The 17,747-nt window shown below is 47.3% G+C and overlaps 1 protein-coding gene across 3 annotated transcripts in view; it reads right to left on the minus strand.

Moving 5' to 3' along the window:
* The window catches only part of LOC8036491 (U4/U6 small nuclear ribonucleoprotein Prp3), an 86,541-nt gene extending 72,083 nt beyond the window's left edge, over positions 1 to 14,458 (minus strand). The window contains exons 1-6 of one of the 3 annotated variants that reach the window (XM_029978745.4): positions 14,404 to 14,458; positions 13,875 to 14,041; positions 9,852 to 9,958; positions 7,637 to 7,735; positions 5,216 to 5,275; positions 1,154 to 1,365 (exon numbers count right to left, since the gene is read on the minus strand). In XM_029978745.4, the coding sequence (XP_029834605.1) occupies positions 1,154 to 1,365; positions 5,216 to 5,275; positions 7,637 to 7,735; positions 9,852 to 9,958; positions 13,875 to 14,019 (623 nt within the window). In that variant the 5' untranslated portion in view covers positions 14,020 to 14,041; positions 14,404 to 14,458. Of the gene's footprint in view, positions 1 to 1,153; positions 1,366 to 5,215; positions 5,276 to 7,636; positions 7,736 to 9,851; positions 14,065 to 14,403 lie in introns of those variants that run through there. The other 2 variants (XM_040502941.2, XM_029978735.4) reach the window with 2 other exon arrangements.
* Between the last annotated feature and the right edge of the window lie 3,289 nt (positions 14,459 to 17,747).

Below are 17,747 nucleotides of genomic sequence, written 5' to 3' on the forward strand. Positions count from 1 at the left end.
GTGAGAGATTGCCTCTCATTTTTGTGGCTGAATATCCGTAACATTAACATCTTGTAACGCCGCCCACTCCCCAATTTCCGTCGAACATCGTGTGACGTCCGACAGGAATCGCATCAACCGCGATAGCGGTATGCGTGAAAAGCGAGTCACAGTGTTTTTTGTTTGCAATCTGCGTGAGTAGTATCGGTTTTCGTGGCACACAAGCTTGCAGCCAGTTTCTGCGCGTTTATCGCACCATGAAACACGAATCTGCCACATTTATGGTCCGTGGTATTCTTTCTCATGACACTGGAGCTACTGGCAAACTTTTGGATATTTATTGCGTCGCAATGCGAATTTGCAGTGTCTGCGACCTGCAGTATCAGTACCCTGTCACGCAGTTTACGGTGGCTGCCCCCGAGTTTATAGTTAATTTTTGATTAAGGTTTTGCCATCTCATCTCTACAGACGGCCCACCTCATGTTTTTCACCATTTATCCCTTCATTATGAGTGTGTGGATCTTCGGGATTTTATGGTAATCAGAAAAGCTCTCCAAGGGCAAAATTCAGCTTTCCGACTAGTGCGTTTTTGTGGACACTACGCCGCCTGGTTTACACGGGAAGAAAAAAGAGAGGAGCAGATGAAAATTACGTAAACATGCTTCAGTGATGGGTGCGCTAGCCGGTTCCCAGATCTGCTTACCCGATAACGTAAGCGAATCTGGGAACCCAAAAAGGGCTAGCGCACGCACGGGTGATTGAGGCACGTTTACCTATGCTCGGCATCCCCTTAAAATGGGGTTATTGATGCGCACGAAAACGTGCCAGTCCCAACACCAAAATAGAAATCGTCCATGGTGGGTAAAGGGTCGACGTCGAGACGTCAAATGAGTCTGCACAAGCCCTTCCAACTCGCGACACGTGGTGGCGCCCACAAATGTGTTTGGTGCGCGCCCAACTTCCTTTACGTGTATGCGTTACGACCGACCATTTCGGGTCGGTGGGTTCCTCGAGCTCTATCGCGACGCTTCGGCAACGACGTCGACAATCCGACGGGTGCCGCTCGCTTCGTCTTCACGGCAGCCACGGAACAAAGTCGGAAGCGTTCGAATATTCTCGCGACGCAGACTCAACCCGCGGCGCGGACCCCGGCCACCCTCTGCGAGGAACTCACATGGCGGGGGAGGGTGCACCGCCAGCCGACGGCAGCGCTCCCACGAAGCCCGGTCGACCGCCCAGCTTGGCTTGGATCTGGGCCGTCAGCTCGGCGATCCGGTTGCGGCTTTCGCCCACGCTCAGGGGCGCCACGGGGGCCGCGCCCAGCCCCGGCCTGAGGAGGGGGACGGCGCCGCCCAGGACGGGTGGGGCGGGTGCCACGGCCACGGGCTGCGGGGCGACGACGGAGTTGCCGAGCAACTGGTAATGGCTGCTGTTCCGTAATGCGGCTTTCCGAGCGTGCGGCATCGTTTGCCCCGTGGAGGAATGCTTTAACGCTTTCGTGCAGGGGGCAGAGAGGTCTCTTTCCGATTTCAGATGAAGCTTCGGATAACTTTGATTTATTGATTCGGGTTACCTCGCAGCAGCTACGAGGCATATTTGCGAGGAAGGTACGCTATGCCACTCTCGTAAAGTTACAGATCAGGCAATTTGGCACGAGCATGCGCATGCTTCAGTCATGATGCTAATATGAAGGGAAAACGAGGTAAACATGAAAAAGCGCAAATTCAGACATGAATCTCTAACATCAAAGGATGCACCCAGTACATGATAGAAAGTAACCAAAATTGGCTAAGAACGCGAGGCGTAGCGTGGCATGATCTAGCACCACCACGCTGTCACGTTTCAGGAATCTGTCTGTGCCCTTGAACAAACCCGTTTCTAAATTCTTTTTTTTTTTTGGGGGGGGGGGGGGGGGGAAAGGGGGGTAGGAAGGGGGGGAGTTTATCTAAATTGGGTAATTTTTCTCTTTCCCTTTGTGTCTGGTAGGCAGAACCAGGTTCGCTTGGAATGTTCGGGCAACATGTGGGGGTGATGTGCACCATGATTATTTTAACAGACTGGTGCAGAAGGAGAACATCTTTTTACAGATGAAGAGAAAGTAAAAGGGACAGACAGCATCTTTAGAGATACTGTTTGTTCCTTTTACAGTGCAACCCACTTACAACGATACCACATATAACAATGTACCGCTTATAACAATCAGTTTGTAGACTTTCTAGGCTGGAAATGATCAGTTTGTAGTCCCGATACAACAATAATCGGCTATAAGGATGGACATTTTGGGTCTTCTCAGTATCGTTATAAGTGGGTTGTACTTCCTTTTCAATTGAGACGCTGTCTGTCCCTTTTGCTTTCTCTTCATCTATAAAAATGTTCTCCTTTTGCACCAGCCTCGGGTTAAAATAATCATGGTACAAAAACTTGCACCAGCTGGCCTGTGCAGACAGTAATTCTTTCTGTTGCCAGTCATTGTTACCAACACACTCTTCAGTTAATGTGCACTGAGCACTTTGGGTTTTTCTGTTGGTGTCCTTAGGTGGCTAAATTCCTTAGTGAGGTAGTTAGAAGTGTTATATCTTTTCCTTTCTTTTTCTTCTTTGTTTTGTTAGCTGCATACTTCTCGTAGTTGAGGGTCTATTTAAGGATGATTCGGCCTAATAAAACTCGAGCTACGTTTGCAGATTTGCGTTGGCCGTCCCGTTTCTTATATTCCACGTAGGAGCAAATGAAAGCCCTGAATGTTTACGTTAGTGATGCGTGCTCCACACTGCGCGTTCGCTATACACGTGCAAAACGGCGAGCTACACGCAAGTCCACTCACTGTCTATTTTGCGTACATATGCGGTGGTCCTTTGCGTTCCATTCTCGTTGCTCTCGTCAGGCGCGGGGCAGCGCACTGAAAACCTTTTGCCACATCTATGAGGTTAGATTGAAAAGTTTCCGGAATCGCAGTTAGGATTTTTTTTTCTTCCTAATCATTTTGATGTTGCTGTGTTTGCTACCTTTTCGTATGAAATGACCACAAATGTCAGATTGATATCTCAAAAAGTCTGGCTTTGAGAAGCATTCTATCGAGCAACCATGAACATTTTCAATGATGGCTGAAAACGAAATTCAAATGGTTATCAACTTTTTTTACAATGGAGCTGTTAAGGGCTACTTTCCCCAGGATTGTGTCTCCCACAAAGAAATGAAGACACCAAACTCTAGAAACCTACCGCCATCTATGAGCGACAGCGGCAGGCCGCGTATCTGGTTGCCGCCATCGCTCATAGATGGCAGCAGTCTTTCCATTCGGGCTTGCCGACTTGCCGCCGGCCATTACTTTCTATTGTACAGCTCAGTGGGTCTTCTTTCTTCACCAGAGAGGAAAGACTGAAAGTTTTTTTTTATTTGGAGGGAAAAACTGCAACGGATATCAAATCCAGGTTGAATGCTCTTGTTGCCCATAATCTTTGTTTTTCGCCGCGAGTTTTTGGGTTTTCGAATTTAAGTGGGGTCGTACAGGCACAAGTGATGAACCACATTCAGAAAATTCAAAAACAGCTACAACACCAAAAATTGTGGATAAAATCCATGACTTGGTTTTGGAAGACTGCCGCATAAAAGTGAGTGAAATTGAGAAAGCAGTCTTCCGAACGAGTTGTTCCTAATTCAAACAATGAATTGGGATTAAAGGAACTTTCTGCAAGATGGGTGCCGCGCTTGCTCAATCCAGAGTGAAAGCGCGTTCGAGCCCGAATGTCAGCCGACAGTTTGCAAAAGTTTCAGACAAATCAAACGAATTTCAAGCAATAATTTGTAACTGTAGACGAAACCTGGGATTACCATTACATACCAGAAACAAAAAGTCAATCGAAACAATGGACATAGTCCGGTGAATCGGCTCTGCAGAAGGCAAAGACCATTCAGTTGGCTGGCAAGGTGATGACATCAGTTTTTGGGGTGCAAAGGAATTTTGCCTATTGATTATCTTGAAAAGGGAAAAACTGTTACTAGTCAAAACTGCACAAGCTGAAACAAGTAAATGAAGAAAAACGCTTGGGAATGGTCAAGAAACAAGTGTTGCTTCACCACGACAATGCACTCGCCCATTCAAGTGCAGTCGCTCAGCAAAAACTGTCAGAATTGAAGTGCAAACTCCTTCCGCATCGACCATATTCACCCGATTTTTCTCCCTCAGACTTCCACCGATAATCCGAAATCTCGAGACCTTCCGGGCCGGAAAGAGATTTCTGTCGAATGAAGAGGTGATGGAGGCTGTGAACAGTTAGTTATTTTGGGCAACTCGAAGGACGTCATTTCCGGGAGGGAATCGAAAAGCTGTAGAAATGCTGGGCCCAGCGTGTCAAGCTTTGGGGGGGATTGCGTCGAAAAATAGTATAACTTAAATCAGATATTTATTGTTTTCATTCTGGAAACTTTTCAAACTACCTCATAGATGGTGCTGCAATTGCTTGTGCATATGTTTGCGCCCGCTGTATTAAAAGTGCCGGTTTGACACGCTTCGCAGGGTTTAGCCACGAGCTTGCGTTTGTTGTACGAAGTGCTAACACGAGGCTCTTTATGCCATTCTAGAACTCCCTATGGGACTAAAACAGACAGTCAGATCACCAGTCGCCCACGGGCCTCAAGAGGGTGACCGGCAGAAAACACAAATTCTTAGAAAAAAAAAAAGACACATTCGCAGATTCACGAGTTCCGTTCGGCGGAGTGCCGCAACTTGGGCCAATTTGTCCCCTTGCCTGCAGCGAGGCACGGAACAAAAGAAATTGATGAAAGTGGTATAACTAGTCCACCTTTGTATCCCGTTTTGTCAGGACTATAATTTGCAAACTAGGCGTATTTAGAAGTGGAAATTTTATGCAGTGTGGACCACATGAGGATTTGTTTTTCAAGACTGTTCTTTACGACAAGACACGACATATTTAGCGAAAGACAAATTACGTAAGAAATTATTTCTGTACGATACAAGCTTTGTTGCGCTCTAATAAAGCTAGCACTTCAAGGAGTGCCGCGAATAATAACTTTCTAGGTGCCGAATGTGTACCCCGCGTAAACTGCGCACTAAATGTAAACTAAAAAAGAAAAACATTTTTTTATTTTTTTTATTTGAAGTACATTTTTTTGGTGCATACGTCAGATGCGAAAAATACGCCATTTAGAATGAAAAGTACCACAAAGCAAACCCTTAGGACGAAAGTGCGTCGCCGCCATTTCCGGATATTTCACTCACCCCGAGAGCCCGCTTGCGCTCCTCGATCATCCGCTGGGCGTTGGCCATCATCTCCTTGATCTGCGCCAAGGAAGGAGAGCGTCAAAAGAGAGCTCGACCCAGCCCCGTCCCCAAACGCCGCAACGCGTCCCCCGTCCTTCCACGCTTCGTCTCTCCCCAAGTTGGAGCGTGGCTGAAGCCGGGAGCCAGTCGGTCCATCGAGCGGCCACAAAAGCGTCTCGGCATTTGCCGTCCTTTCGCACGCGTGCCGTGACCTTAAACTTTTGGTATGCGTGTCTGCCTTTGCACGCGCCCAAGTTCTCGACTGCGCTCCGACTTATGGTGATATGGAGTACAGCAGTCTCATTATCCTAAAAATGCTGCTAGAAAACGTTGCGTGAACCTTTACCTCCAAAGTTCTACGACTTATGATACGCAATATTCTTAAGGCCCATTCACACTCTTGCCACCTCTTAAAACTGGGTTCCTTAAAACCTCTTACAACGAGAGGATACACTGGCGCCATCTATTGGGTAGCAGTGTAAATTTGGCGGTCCGGCATGTTTTCTATTTCTCTTGGGCATTATCCTTTCTTTCTTGGCTCGAGAAACTTTTGTCAACGTTATAAACGAGCCCTTCTTGTAGGTATTACGCACATTTGACCTCGGAAATCCCGCAAAACCTTCGCTCTTGTGAAATGCAGTTCCAGGGTCACCGCATAGGTGGCGCCAGCGTGCCAGTGTGTTCTCTCGTCCTAAGAAATTTTTAAGATGTTTCAACAAGTCTCGTCTCTCTCGGTCGTACTCGGTTGCAAGAGTGTGAACAGGCCTTTAGAGTCGCCATTGAAATTTTTTTTGTGAGACATTAATGGTCGTTTTGGGGAGTGAAGAACGTAACGTTCTTTCGCTTCCACATTCGCCGAGGAAATCGACGTCGTGAGACTCGCCATGGTGGCATCAACGCGACACCGCGAGGTGACGTAGATTTCCCCGCTACCTTTAGTGGGCGAATGCGCGGATGGATGGACACATTTCTCCGAGCAGAGGGTCATTTCAGGCTTTGATAAGAAGGGGAAAGCCTCCTGAGCATGTGCCTTGAAATTGAGCTACACCTTCAAGTGCCACTTCGGGAAGCCACCATACTCGCAAACAACTTTCTGAGGCTGTGCAGTTAAAAGTGTCACCAACGCCCCATTGGCATCGCCTCTCGGAAGTGCCACAGAAAGTCGTCCACAGGTATTACGAAGAACTTCGGAGGAACCTCTCAGACGCAAAGACACGAACATGTGTTGCCAAAGCGTCGAAATGAAGATCGTCGGCTGCCGCTCTTCATTTCCAAGGTACTTTTGTCCTTCCTACAGCCACGAGACTGCCTTTGCACTTGGTTGGTTTGGAAGCAAGTTATTCTAAATGCAAAACTAGAAAAGGAACTACCGCATAAACCGTCTTAATGCGTCAATATTTTACGACGGTCAAATTAACCCGAAGCGCGATGATTACCTGAAACCTTCTTTTTGTCGATCACATTGAACTAATTGCGACCAAGTAACTGGATGGTTTCGAAGTCATAATAATGCATTTAAGCATTCTTTATTTTGTCACGCAGTTAAAGAGAGGAACAGGCTTGGTCTCATCCTACCACAAACTAAGCAAAAAGGGTAAAAACGCAAGACGGTGACTTTTACTGGCGCTCCCGCAGCACTAGCGCTTGTGCAGCCGGTGCACAATTAAAAACATGGACATGGCGCACGTATTATCTTTGGTTGGTCCATGTTAGGGTAAACTGGGGTATTGGCGGTAAGTCTGCCAAGTCGTTTGCCGAGTCTCGCGCGATTCCCTTAGGGGCACAGCGTCACTGTCGTGCCCACTTTGCAGGCCTGTCAATCTATCAGGCGTGTGTTTCGAGATGCCCAGTTCTTCATGTTGCTACACAATTATTTTTTTAGAGTCGGTTTTCCGTGTTTCGCAGCGCCAGCGTAACCGCGCCTAAAATTAGTGGGAAAACTGATGTCATGTGACCTCAACACCAATTCAATTCCCCGCTAAATTTAGCGGGGAATTGAATTGCTGTTGGAGTAGGCGGAGTGGAGGGTATGGAGGAGGAGGGAAATGTATGCAGGAGGAGGAAAGAAAGAGGAGGAGGGGAGAAAAGGAGGATGGGGGAGAGGGTATGGAGGAGAAGGAGGGGCATAACCTTCCCACCTCCTTATGAGCTGCGCTCTAATTTTGCATTACAAAGATTTGCAAACGTCTTTATTTTTTATTCATCAACGGTACGTCATAGTGTGTACACCATTTGTTTCTGTTGGTTGGCAGTGTCGTCCGACACGTCATAAAATGCAGCGTCCCGGCCGCCCAAGCTTTTGTGGAGGGGCAGAAATCGAAGGGCCACTTTCGGGGGCACAATGAACGTGGCAGTCGGGCGAGAGATGGCGCCACTCACCTGGATGGCTGTCAGCTGTCCGGGACTGGGCTGGCCCGGCTGAGACAGGGCTACGCCCTCCGAGAACCGGGTCTTCCGCTGGTCCGCCGAGTCGTCCTCCTGGGCCGCAGTAACGCCCTCCTTTTGTACCTCCCCATTTTGGAAGCCGTCAAGCGGCATAAATGCAGTAGAAACTTTGTTCATATGTTTCTGGTTTTTAAGTTTTCTTGACTTTTACGTTCAAATCCACCAATCCCGCCAAGGTCTTGGCACCCCTAAGGGCCTTCTTGTTTTTTATGTTTTCCCAGATTATACATTTTTTTTCCCGTGGTCCCCTGAGATGCGTATCAATGAGGTTCTACTGTATGTTTTATATATCGTACATCGCCACCACACCAACTGGTTCAACTCTTGTTTGGTAATGGCGACCAATATAACGGCTCACCTCAGCACTGTCTGTCAAGAACAGCAGTTGCCACTGCTAAATGGGGCAACTGAACATGACCCGACTCTATCTCGAAAAAAATGCTGCAGCTATTCTTCATCGATGCTTCTCTTTAGTAGACGCTCATTTGTGCCTGTCTCTCAGGTTTTTTCAATACCGAAGCAATCCATCTTTGTGTTCTATTTATTTTTTTCCACTTATGTCCAGCTAATTCAGAAGATAAAAAGGTACGGAGAATCACAGCTAGGTATTACTCTCTAGATACAAACGAGCAGACTCCATTAGCGCTATAATAAAGCCACTCGGCCTTGCACTCCCTTGTGGTTGACATTAAAATGCTCGACGAAGGTTATCTTTTATAATCTATTGTGGCCTTTTTAACATTGAGCACACCCAGTATTTGAAACCCAAGCTAACCCATACTCCAACAACTGGTCATTCTAAAATGATCCACCCATTCAAGAGTAGAACCGGTTTCCTCATTCTCCCTTTTCTAAAGCGGCAAGTGAAATCTTCTTCCCCGAGGAAATGTTATTTCAGACTCCCGCACCGAATCCTTCGTAATTTGTAGTGCGACTAGCTACCAGATTGCTGGTAGCTAGTCGGGCGTTTCCAGGCCGCACTGATGATGTCTCCCACATAGGAGACAAAACGTCCGATAAATTGTTGGTATTGTTAGGCAAGTCAGAGGTATTTCTTTTTAATCATGAATCCCGGCTTTTGGAACATTTTTGCATTTCTTGGCAGCATAGCATGAAACATGCCTAGTCATATTTTTTGTTTACGAAACTTATAAGCACAAATATTTTTTGTCCACCTTATTTTCTGGTATTTTTCAAATGTGGGCGTTAGTTGTTCCAGAAGTTTATAAACGTGACTGTCTATTGTTTCTTTCTTAAGGCTACTGTTTTATTCTTTAATCCAAAATCGAACGAGAAAATTTTTTTTTTTTTTTTTTATAAAAGTTTGATTTTTTTGGAGAGAATGGTAAGCGCAGGACACGCGATAGGCCTTCCACGGAAAAGGAGAAGGGCATCTGAACGGCACCGATTACCAAAGATTCGCTATTTCTGGCACACGCCGTGAGATGGCGCAGCACGACAGGAAAGGCCGCACAAATGACTCGGCCTTTTCCGTGCTCTGACCAACCCTCGATAGCTCAGTCGGTAAAGCACTTGGCTCACAGTCCCCAGGTGGTGAGTTCAAATGCTTTTGATACAGTTCCCTATGGGCGTAACGCTTCTCGGTGTTGGTTTTTCGTTATAGCCGGCCGTTACAGTCAAACGACATAGAACTCCACAAGAATCGGCAGATAAAACACATTCTGCGTTAGAACTCTTTTCTGTAATGAGCCCATTAAGGGTCGACGGTGCATAAAAATAAAATAGAAACCACAGGGAACGATTATCTATGAACACGATAGCATATATAGTTGCACACACGGGCAGGTTAGGGGGCAACTGAATTGGTGCATAAGTCACGAAACATAACTTTTCCGCTAAATTTAGTGGGGAACCTGAATTCGTCAGTAGGTCTTGCGACATCAGGCTATGTCGCATCAATTTTCACGCCAAATTTAGCGGAAAACTGAATTGGTTTGTAGGTCATGTGACGTCTGGTCACGTGACTATGTGACATCAATTTCTCAGCTACATTTAGCGAGCGAACTGGGTGCAAATCACATCCGTTTGCGCTAACCCACCCTTGTCCAGACACTGACCTGGGTGACATCCCACAAGCAGCAGAGTGCCTCGTGGGTCCACAGCGAGATCGTGCGGGGACGACACCTACCTTTTTCTTTTTCATCTTCTGCTTCACCTTGAGGTCCTCTATGGTCTCGAAGAGCTGCTCCGACAGCTTGGCCGCCTTCGCATCGTCCAGAAGGGAGGACAACTTGTCTGGAAAGGGCCAGCCTACGGTCAGCCAAGCTGCTGTAGCCAGCTGTCTCCGAAAACATTTACGGCGTTTCTTTTCACCGCAAAAAATAAAGCATGTATCCCTTAACGCTCGGTCTCCGCCCAAATCGAGCACTAACCGTTCGGGCATGAGTGTGCGGCGACGGATACTTCACTTTTGCGATAAAAAAACCTCGCAAATTATTTTGAAGGCTACGCCGTACCGCCTTTTGAAGGCAGCAAGGAAAGAGACACCATTAAGGCTCGGAGATGAGACCACCGAACCTCGTCACACCTTTAAGGAAGAGTTAAAGCGCTGATGTGGTCGAGATGGTTCGTGGCTAACATTAAAGGGCAACTACACTCAAAAAGTCGACCCCATCGAAATGACTGATATCGCTTTAGGGGGTCAAAATACGGTCATACCCAAAATATCACGTGAAACCAACGCCGCATTACCGGTTAAAACCAATATTAAAAATGCTCTCCCAGCTCAATTAGCGGCCCGAAAGCGGGTGAGCAACGCTGGCACTGGGTGAGCTAGTGAAGCAACACTGGGCAATGACGTAGGTCTAGTCCTACGCTCTCGTACGGACGCCGCGAACGCTTTGTTTCCCGTGGCGTTCTGCGATTCTGCTGACGGCAAGAGGTGCTTACCACGTTATCCTGTGTTCTCCTATTTTTATTAGCGTCCAGGCAGTTCATTTAACTCCAGCATTGCTTCCGCGAGCGCGGAAGAGAGCGAAGCGGTGCTGCTCGCTCACGCGCGTGTCATGGAGCCGGAGAGACTTGCCGGACTCGCGTTGGGCAATGTCGAGCACGACTTGAAGTGCTGTGGGTTGCACCAACAAACCGGTGCACAACCCGGAGCTGCGGTTCCACCAGTTCCCAAGAGACCGGAAGAGGCATAAGGTGTGGGTCGGTGCCGTTCGCCAGATAGACTTCGGAAGACCGTCGACTCCGAGCTCCAACGCGAAGTTCTGCTCCCAGCACTTTACGTCAGATACCTACACACGGGATCTGCAGCTGTTGACCGTTAGGGGTTTCTCCACAAAACATGCGTCTTTAAAAGAATGATGCGGTGCCGTTGCTGTTCGCGTACCGTCTGCCGGCTGCTCCAGCATGATCGGCCGGACGCAGCAGGTCGCAGATGATCTAACTAGCGTGCAAATAAAGGTACCTTAGCTTTAACAACTTAGACCGCTTGTGGATACATCTGTCCATCTATCTCCCATTATCTCTTTTTCTCTCGGTTCGCGAGCAAGAAACAAATAAGTCACGCTGCGCCGGCACTGACCCCGACATATTTATGGCAGTCGGATTCGCTTTTCAGCCGGCAAATTTATAAGTACACACTAAAACGTGCTACATTTGGTGCATATTAACAATGTGAAGCGGTAAAAAAAGAAAACGTGCCACTTACCTTCTCTTTTGAAACTACACGTGGGACTGAGCCGACATTGTCAGTGCGTCGGCTCAGAAGCGCAGGACGAGAACTAGGTCATGCCGACGACGCGCCACTAATATCAGTGCTGCCAAGCTGCTTCAGCCGGTAGTTTTGGTTTTGCTGTGCCACCGGAACGATACTTAGATTCGTGATATCTACAAAACGATACACACTACCGAAAAACAAATTATATCTCGTGATTCAGGGTCGCCGACTTGGACTAAACAGATCATAACCCAGAAATTGTAAAAATGAAGTAGAGTTGCCCTTTAACGAAACAGGCCATAAAAACAATGGGATAACTGAAAGGAGTACGCCGGACGAGCCGAGTGTTTTTTAGGCGGGGGTCGTTGTTGTTGGGCTTCGCTTATCCGATAAGCGAGTTCCGATTTCGTAGCTTATCAAGTCAATTTCTTTTCTTTATATCCCGCGCGCCATTTCGTGAACTTTAGGAAAATGTTCGGTGATGCTACGGTGCTCAGAGTGTAGTCGGCGCAGTTTTTACCATGTGTGTTCCACTCCCGTCGGAGCGACATCTTTGGCAAGGCTTCCCTTCAGAGGCGCGCGACGATGTTTGCGCCGTCAAGGCAGGAATTGCGCGCTAAGTTTGTTTGTGCCCCCTTGCGCCACCTCTGCACCTTCCTGCGCTTCTCTACCTAGAAGACAAGGCCCACGTCACTGCCCCCAAATGTCATTCCTCCATGCAGCGCCACTTAGCCCACGTCGGCATCGCTGAGACTGGCGTCACGACTGAACTAGCATACTCTCGTTGAGCCTCGACGGCCGGGTCACTAACGACAAAGTAATCCACCTGGTGTTCTAGGAGGCTACTCTCTTTAGCCACAGTGGAAACGTTGCCGCGGCAAAGCTGCCGTGTCCAATAGACCTTCACAACGTGTCGCTAGAACTCAACAGCTCGTGATACACCCAGGCCAGGTGCTCGTAGCATGCAGACCACCCAGGACTATTCGGATCACCTCACTAACCCTTTGGCTACTTCGGGCAACTCCTGCTCATCGTAGCAGTTTGTGCCAATATCGCCAATGACAAGCTCATCTCGACGCACACCAAAAAGATTCTCCCAGTGCTCAGCCGACAAGCTAGACTCATCGCGCGTTCCTGATTGGAGATCTTGACACCAGAGGATGCCGTCTCAATCGCCCCCCGCATTTCGCCAATTTTAAAATATTTTATGTTTAGCTCTTCTGGCCCAGCAAAGTAAAAATGGCGGCACATACATTACAGGCAGGGGGAGAAGACTGGTCATGATAAACTAAAATTTTCAGATAGGTTCTTGTCACCGACGGATGACAGCAGTTGTAAAGTCTGCTCCGAGTCATCCCTCGAAATTATTATAGGCGAAAGCCTCATATGTCTCATGGTTCAGTCGACCTACAAAGTCCTTGAGCAAAAACATGTCGGTGACACGAAAGGTACCAAAACATTTACGTGACCACTCAGTGGATGACTAAACGAATTAAGATGATGACTCAACATATTGAGAAGGATGACTTAGTGCTTTATGCTTTTTGTAAATTCACAGTTTTGCCAGTGACATCCACTGACATCTCACAAAAGACTGAGAAACTGGTCTTGTCTCAGTCGGTTATAGTCAAACGCAACTGTGTGGACATCAAAACACGGTGATGTGCATCATTTAGGTACCATTGGTACGGAATGAAATGCTAATGCCAGAACGCGTGACCTTCAATAAAAGGCTGCGCTACCTGGAGGCCTTTGAAACTGCGCAGTGGGAAGCGAGGCTGCGAGGGTGTGCACGTCGAAGGAAGCACACACCCTCGCCACTCGTTTCACCAGTCTCCAGGTGGTGCAGCACTATGAAGGCCACGCAACTCGTGGTCTCATCTTGTGTAGATAGCCCAGTGAGCACCAGCAGTGCCATACCTTCAATGGTGTTTGTTTTTCTTTTTCTTTTTTCTGGATGTAGTAAAAGCTGATTTGCAAACTAGGAACTCAGTATTTCGTTCGACAGCCCTCATTCAGAGCGGAGCTCACAGCGAGCGTCGAAGGTGACGTCCAACCCAGACTATCTAAGATGACAAACATTTCCACACAAGCAGGCAGCGCATCGGGGGTGAAATGCGTCCCGCGACTGAGGAAACGTCGAGCTTCCACGAAGGATGGATAGTAATGGCTACACCCCTTTGCAATGGGCAGCAGCTTGCGCCACCTAGCCTAACATTTCGTTATCCCTTCTTTTTTTAAATTTGTATAAATTTTGTTTTTACAGAAGAGATCCCTCCCCTCTAAAGTGTTCCCATTGCTTATTTTATCTGCATTTTCACCCCTCCCTAGCTCTTTTCTAGTAAACTTCCAATCTCCTCTTAGTTACCGCAATTCTGTCCCTATCCATTCGTACATCCATGTCTGCGAATCCCAGTGCCCCCTCCAAATCCATCCCCCCACGAGTTCGTATTCGTGTCAACTCGCGATCGGCGGCATTCATCCCACCTGTGGTCTTCCTCTTGTCATAGCCATTGGAGAGGCAGCTGACGGCGGCCGTCACCAGGGTCGGTTCGTTGAACCCCAGGAACTTCTCGACCGTCCTGTCGATCCACGGCTTGAGCTCTTCCACGTCCTTGCGCGACAGGGCCATGGCGTGGTGCTGCCGGTCCCGACTGCAATCGCGAGGAGTGCGTCCCTCGATCGGGTCAAGACCGCTGCCCTACCCACACATGCTGCGCACCCTCTCGAACAGCCTGAGCGCGCGAATCAAAGCAGCCGTGAACGCCCAAGTTGTCGCACCCGCTACAGCGAAATTTGAAGCAACGAATCGTTTCTTCACATGCGTCGTTTAATGCTCGATGCGAGCCAAGGCTACGGGAAGACAGGTGCAGTGACGTCCATCTGTTTCTACAACTGCGATGTGCACACGAGCGGGTACTTTCTACAGTGAGCAACGTAAATATGAGGGGAACAGAACGAAAAGAAGTTCAAGTGTGCTTAGTTTTGTGTCTGAAATAAACATCGTTCTGCTTACGTTTTGGCAGCAGCGGCAACGGCGCAGACATTAGGTGATGTTTATGGCAATAGTGCAATAGTGTATTCGTTTACCAATCGGTCAGATCTTGAAGTTAAATAGTTGTAAAACTGAAATAATTAAAAAAAAAAAACATGAAACCGGAATCGCATATGTTTATTGAATTAGGGAGTTTTCGTAGATCGTTTTCGCCGTCCCGCAACGCTCTCCGCAACCCGCTACGACCCTAGCAAAAATTCCGATAGGGATTTGTATGTCCGATAGGAATCAGAGCCGTTTATACTGAGAGAGTTTGGCCAATGGGCGGAGCTTTTTGCCCGCTAGAACCAGCGGATTGCGCGATAACACAAAATGGCTTTACTTCTTTTTCTTCTTTATTCCTGGGAAATCGCATAGAGTTCCTATGAGTCAGAGCCCCAAAATGGCGGACGGAAGTAGTCATCTCCCGGTTGTCAGACTACGCTGCTTTGGTTGCCAGGCTGTTAAAATCTTCTTAAGAAGGCCAAACTCTCTCAGTATAAACGGCTCTGATAGGAATAAGGAGTAGGGGTGTCGCGAACCGGCCGCGGTTCGAGTTCGACCAGGTTCGACTTTTTCGAACTTTTAGTGGAAAGTTCGTCGAACCTTGTATTGAGGTTCGACTCGTGTGCGCATGCGCGACAGGCTGGCCAGTTGGCTTCGGATTGGATGGTAATGGCTAAGAGATGAATTAAGTGCAGCGCTGATCGGCTATTTCAGTCAATACAGTACTAAAATTTCAGTTATTAACTTCTTCAGTGAATAGAATTAGTTTCTTTTAATTGCAGCTGTTCACAGAATAAAATAACCCTTTACATAAAAAAAGAAATTCTCCAAACCTAGACATGCTTGTACCAAGGTCTGGCCACTCTGTCCACAAAGTCGAACCGGTCGAATCTGGTGAAAAGTTCGAAGGTTCGTCGAACCGGTTCGACCCAGTCGAACCCCGAAAGTTCGACCAAAATATCTGGTTCGACAAAAGTTCGCGACACCCCTAAAAAGGAGGTTAGAAGTAGGGGTGTCGCGAACTTTTGTCGAACCAGATTTTTTGGTCGAACTTTCGGGGTTCGACTGGGTCGAACCGGTTCGACGAACCTTCGACCTTTTCACCAGTTTCGATATGGTGTACTAGAAGTAGAGTCCCTGGAATACTGGCTAGTCTGCCGTCCGCCGGCCGCGGCGCGTCTTTTCCGGGATGAAAGATGCGGTGGCGCTGCAAGCAGTCGGCGTGCTACCGACGGGTTCGACGGGCGCAGCTGAGGAGCAGCGAGTTTTTAGTTTTGCGCGCGTTTGCATTTGACTGAGTAAAAGTGGCCTGCGTTGCCGCCGCTCTAGTGGAAAACTTTTTGCCATTATGATGAGATCAATTATAGTTGTACAGTGCACTTAACAGCACTGGCATTACTGTTATCTGTGCAACATAACAGGTTCTCGTAAAAATATCCCAGTAAAAACACACCATAGTTTCTAACGGTTTATTACAGACACACAGCGGCTGTTCTTTTTTCCAGACTACATACCACAACGAACACAGAGTCACCATTAAAGCAGCTGATTTGTAGCTTCAGGAAAAAAAACAACAACAACAAACAAAACTCTTGCTTATAATTAGGGTTTTGCCTTTTCGGAGTTAATTTTTTTTTTTTTTTATCTCAAAATATCTTTTTTCTTTTTTGGGAGGGGGGGTTATTTTTTTATTTTTTTTTGTAGATTCGGTGTTTTTTGTGTAAATTGGTTATGACTTAACCAATTTACACAAAAAACACCAAATCGGTAAAAGAAAATTAAGCCCCGAAAAATAAAACAAAAACACTCCCACTTTCGAGGAAAAAAAAAATGAATAAACTCCGAAAACGCAGAACCCTACTTATAATACACGCTTTCATCTTACTTCAGCCTCCTTTCTTTCAGTAGCTTCATACGCTCCTGTTTCGCCATCCTGTCATTGTTGAGCGCCTTCGTGTAAAATCGAAAACGCAGAAGTACATAATACTTTATTACACCTGTTGTTATGGTGTGTTCATGTGCTAGACAACCTAATGTGGGAAACTCTACTTTCACCAAGAAGGAAAAGAAGTCCTTAATGCTCCTGGAGTGGAGCTTGTGTAAGCTGAAATAAGTTGTGAAACTATCTTCAAGGAGAGTTATAAGGTTCCTAAGGGGGCCAGATGGGTACATCAAACCTCCATTGTCGAAGTGGGCTGTAAATGACGAAGCCTGATCCTCTTCCATGGCGGTGTACTGGTCAGTTTGCAGGAAGGATACACAAACCTCACATGAAGTCTTGTTCACTGTCTTTCTGACTACATATCCAGCAATGTAGTAAATAAGCAAGTCATTGCTTTTTTCTGTTACGTAAGCACTGTGGTCTGACGGCGTGCAAGAGCTGAGTGCTTCTTCTGCGTCATTAAGCTTTCCTTTGTCGATCAGCCCGTCCAAAATGTCTATCGCTCGCTCCTTGTGCAGCTCTGATCCAACGTTTGAAATGAGAGAGTTGATCAGTTCTGGAGAGCAGTTGCCTGACTTGGGTGGCCTGGCTAGATTGTAAAATGCGAGTGCATTGACTGTGATTAAGAACTGGGCAGCAGTAGGGTGATCGTTTGCACCAGATGACTGTCGAACGACGCCGAACAGGTTCTCAAGCCTGTCCTGGCTCAAATTCGCTGTCATTATAAATTTAAACCCGATTGTGTTGATGTAGTCAAGCAGATGTAGCGTGCTTTCAATTGTCACATGTAGCCCTTCTGCTGTGCTAGAACTCAGAAAGCCACCCACAGTAGATTTTGCGTGGCTTTCCCACTTTCTCAGGTACTCCAGGAACTTTTTAAGAAACTGGTAGTTTGGCGAGCCAGCGTACAAGGCTGCCTTTGGGAATCGCGAGGACATTACCCTGATAACTTTGTTTATCCTCTTGACAAAACTTTCTGTTGGTTCTATTGAGCCACATGCAGCTTCCAGCTTCGCGCGGTAAAGAAAAAGTCCTTTGACGACTTCGTCACCAAATAACTGAAAAGCTGGCGCAACCCTCATTTTTTCGAAAGAGTTGGGGCTCACATGAACCCGAGTAATGGAAGGCATTACTTTCAAAGAAACAGTCTTGCTGTCAATTTTCCAAGCTTCTTGGATAGGGCGAATATGTGCGCGACCCTCTGGAGTGTTGAAGCCCTTTGCTATGAAGGCGTTCCTCACATTTTTTAGCAAGTGGGGAAAATCGGACAGGAAGTGCAGATGGTGCGCTTGTCTCACAGGGTGTGGGGTCTTGCACCTTGTTCCTTTCGCTGTACCTAAATTAATAGAAACCAACTTTAGCTGCACTGTAGTGACTG

Source organism: Ixodes scapularis, unplaced genomic scaffold (genome assembly GCF_016920785.2).
Source record: "Ixodes scapularis isolate PalLabHiFi unplaced genomic scaffold, ASM1692078v2 PGA_scaffold0__279_contigs__length_252992795, whole genome shotgun sequence".
In the NCBI taxonomy this organism is placed as follows: Eukaryota; Metazoa; Arthropoda; class Arachnida; order Ixodida; family Ixodidae; genus Ixodes; species Ixodes scapularis.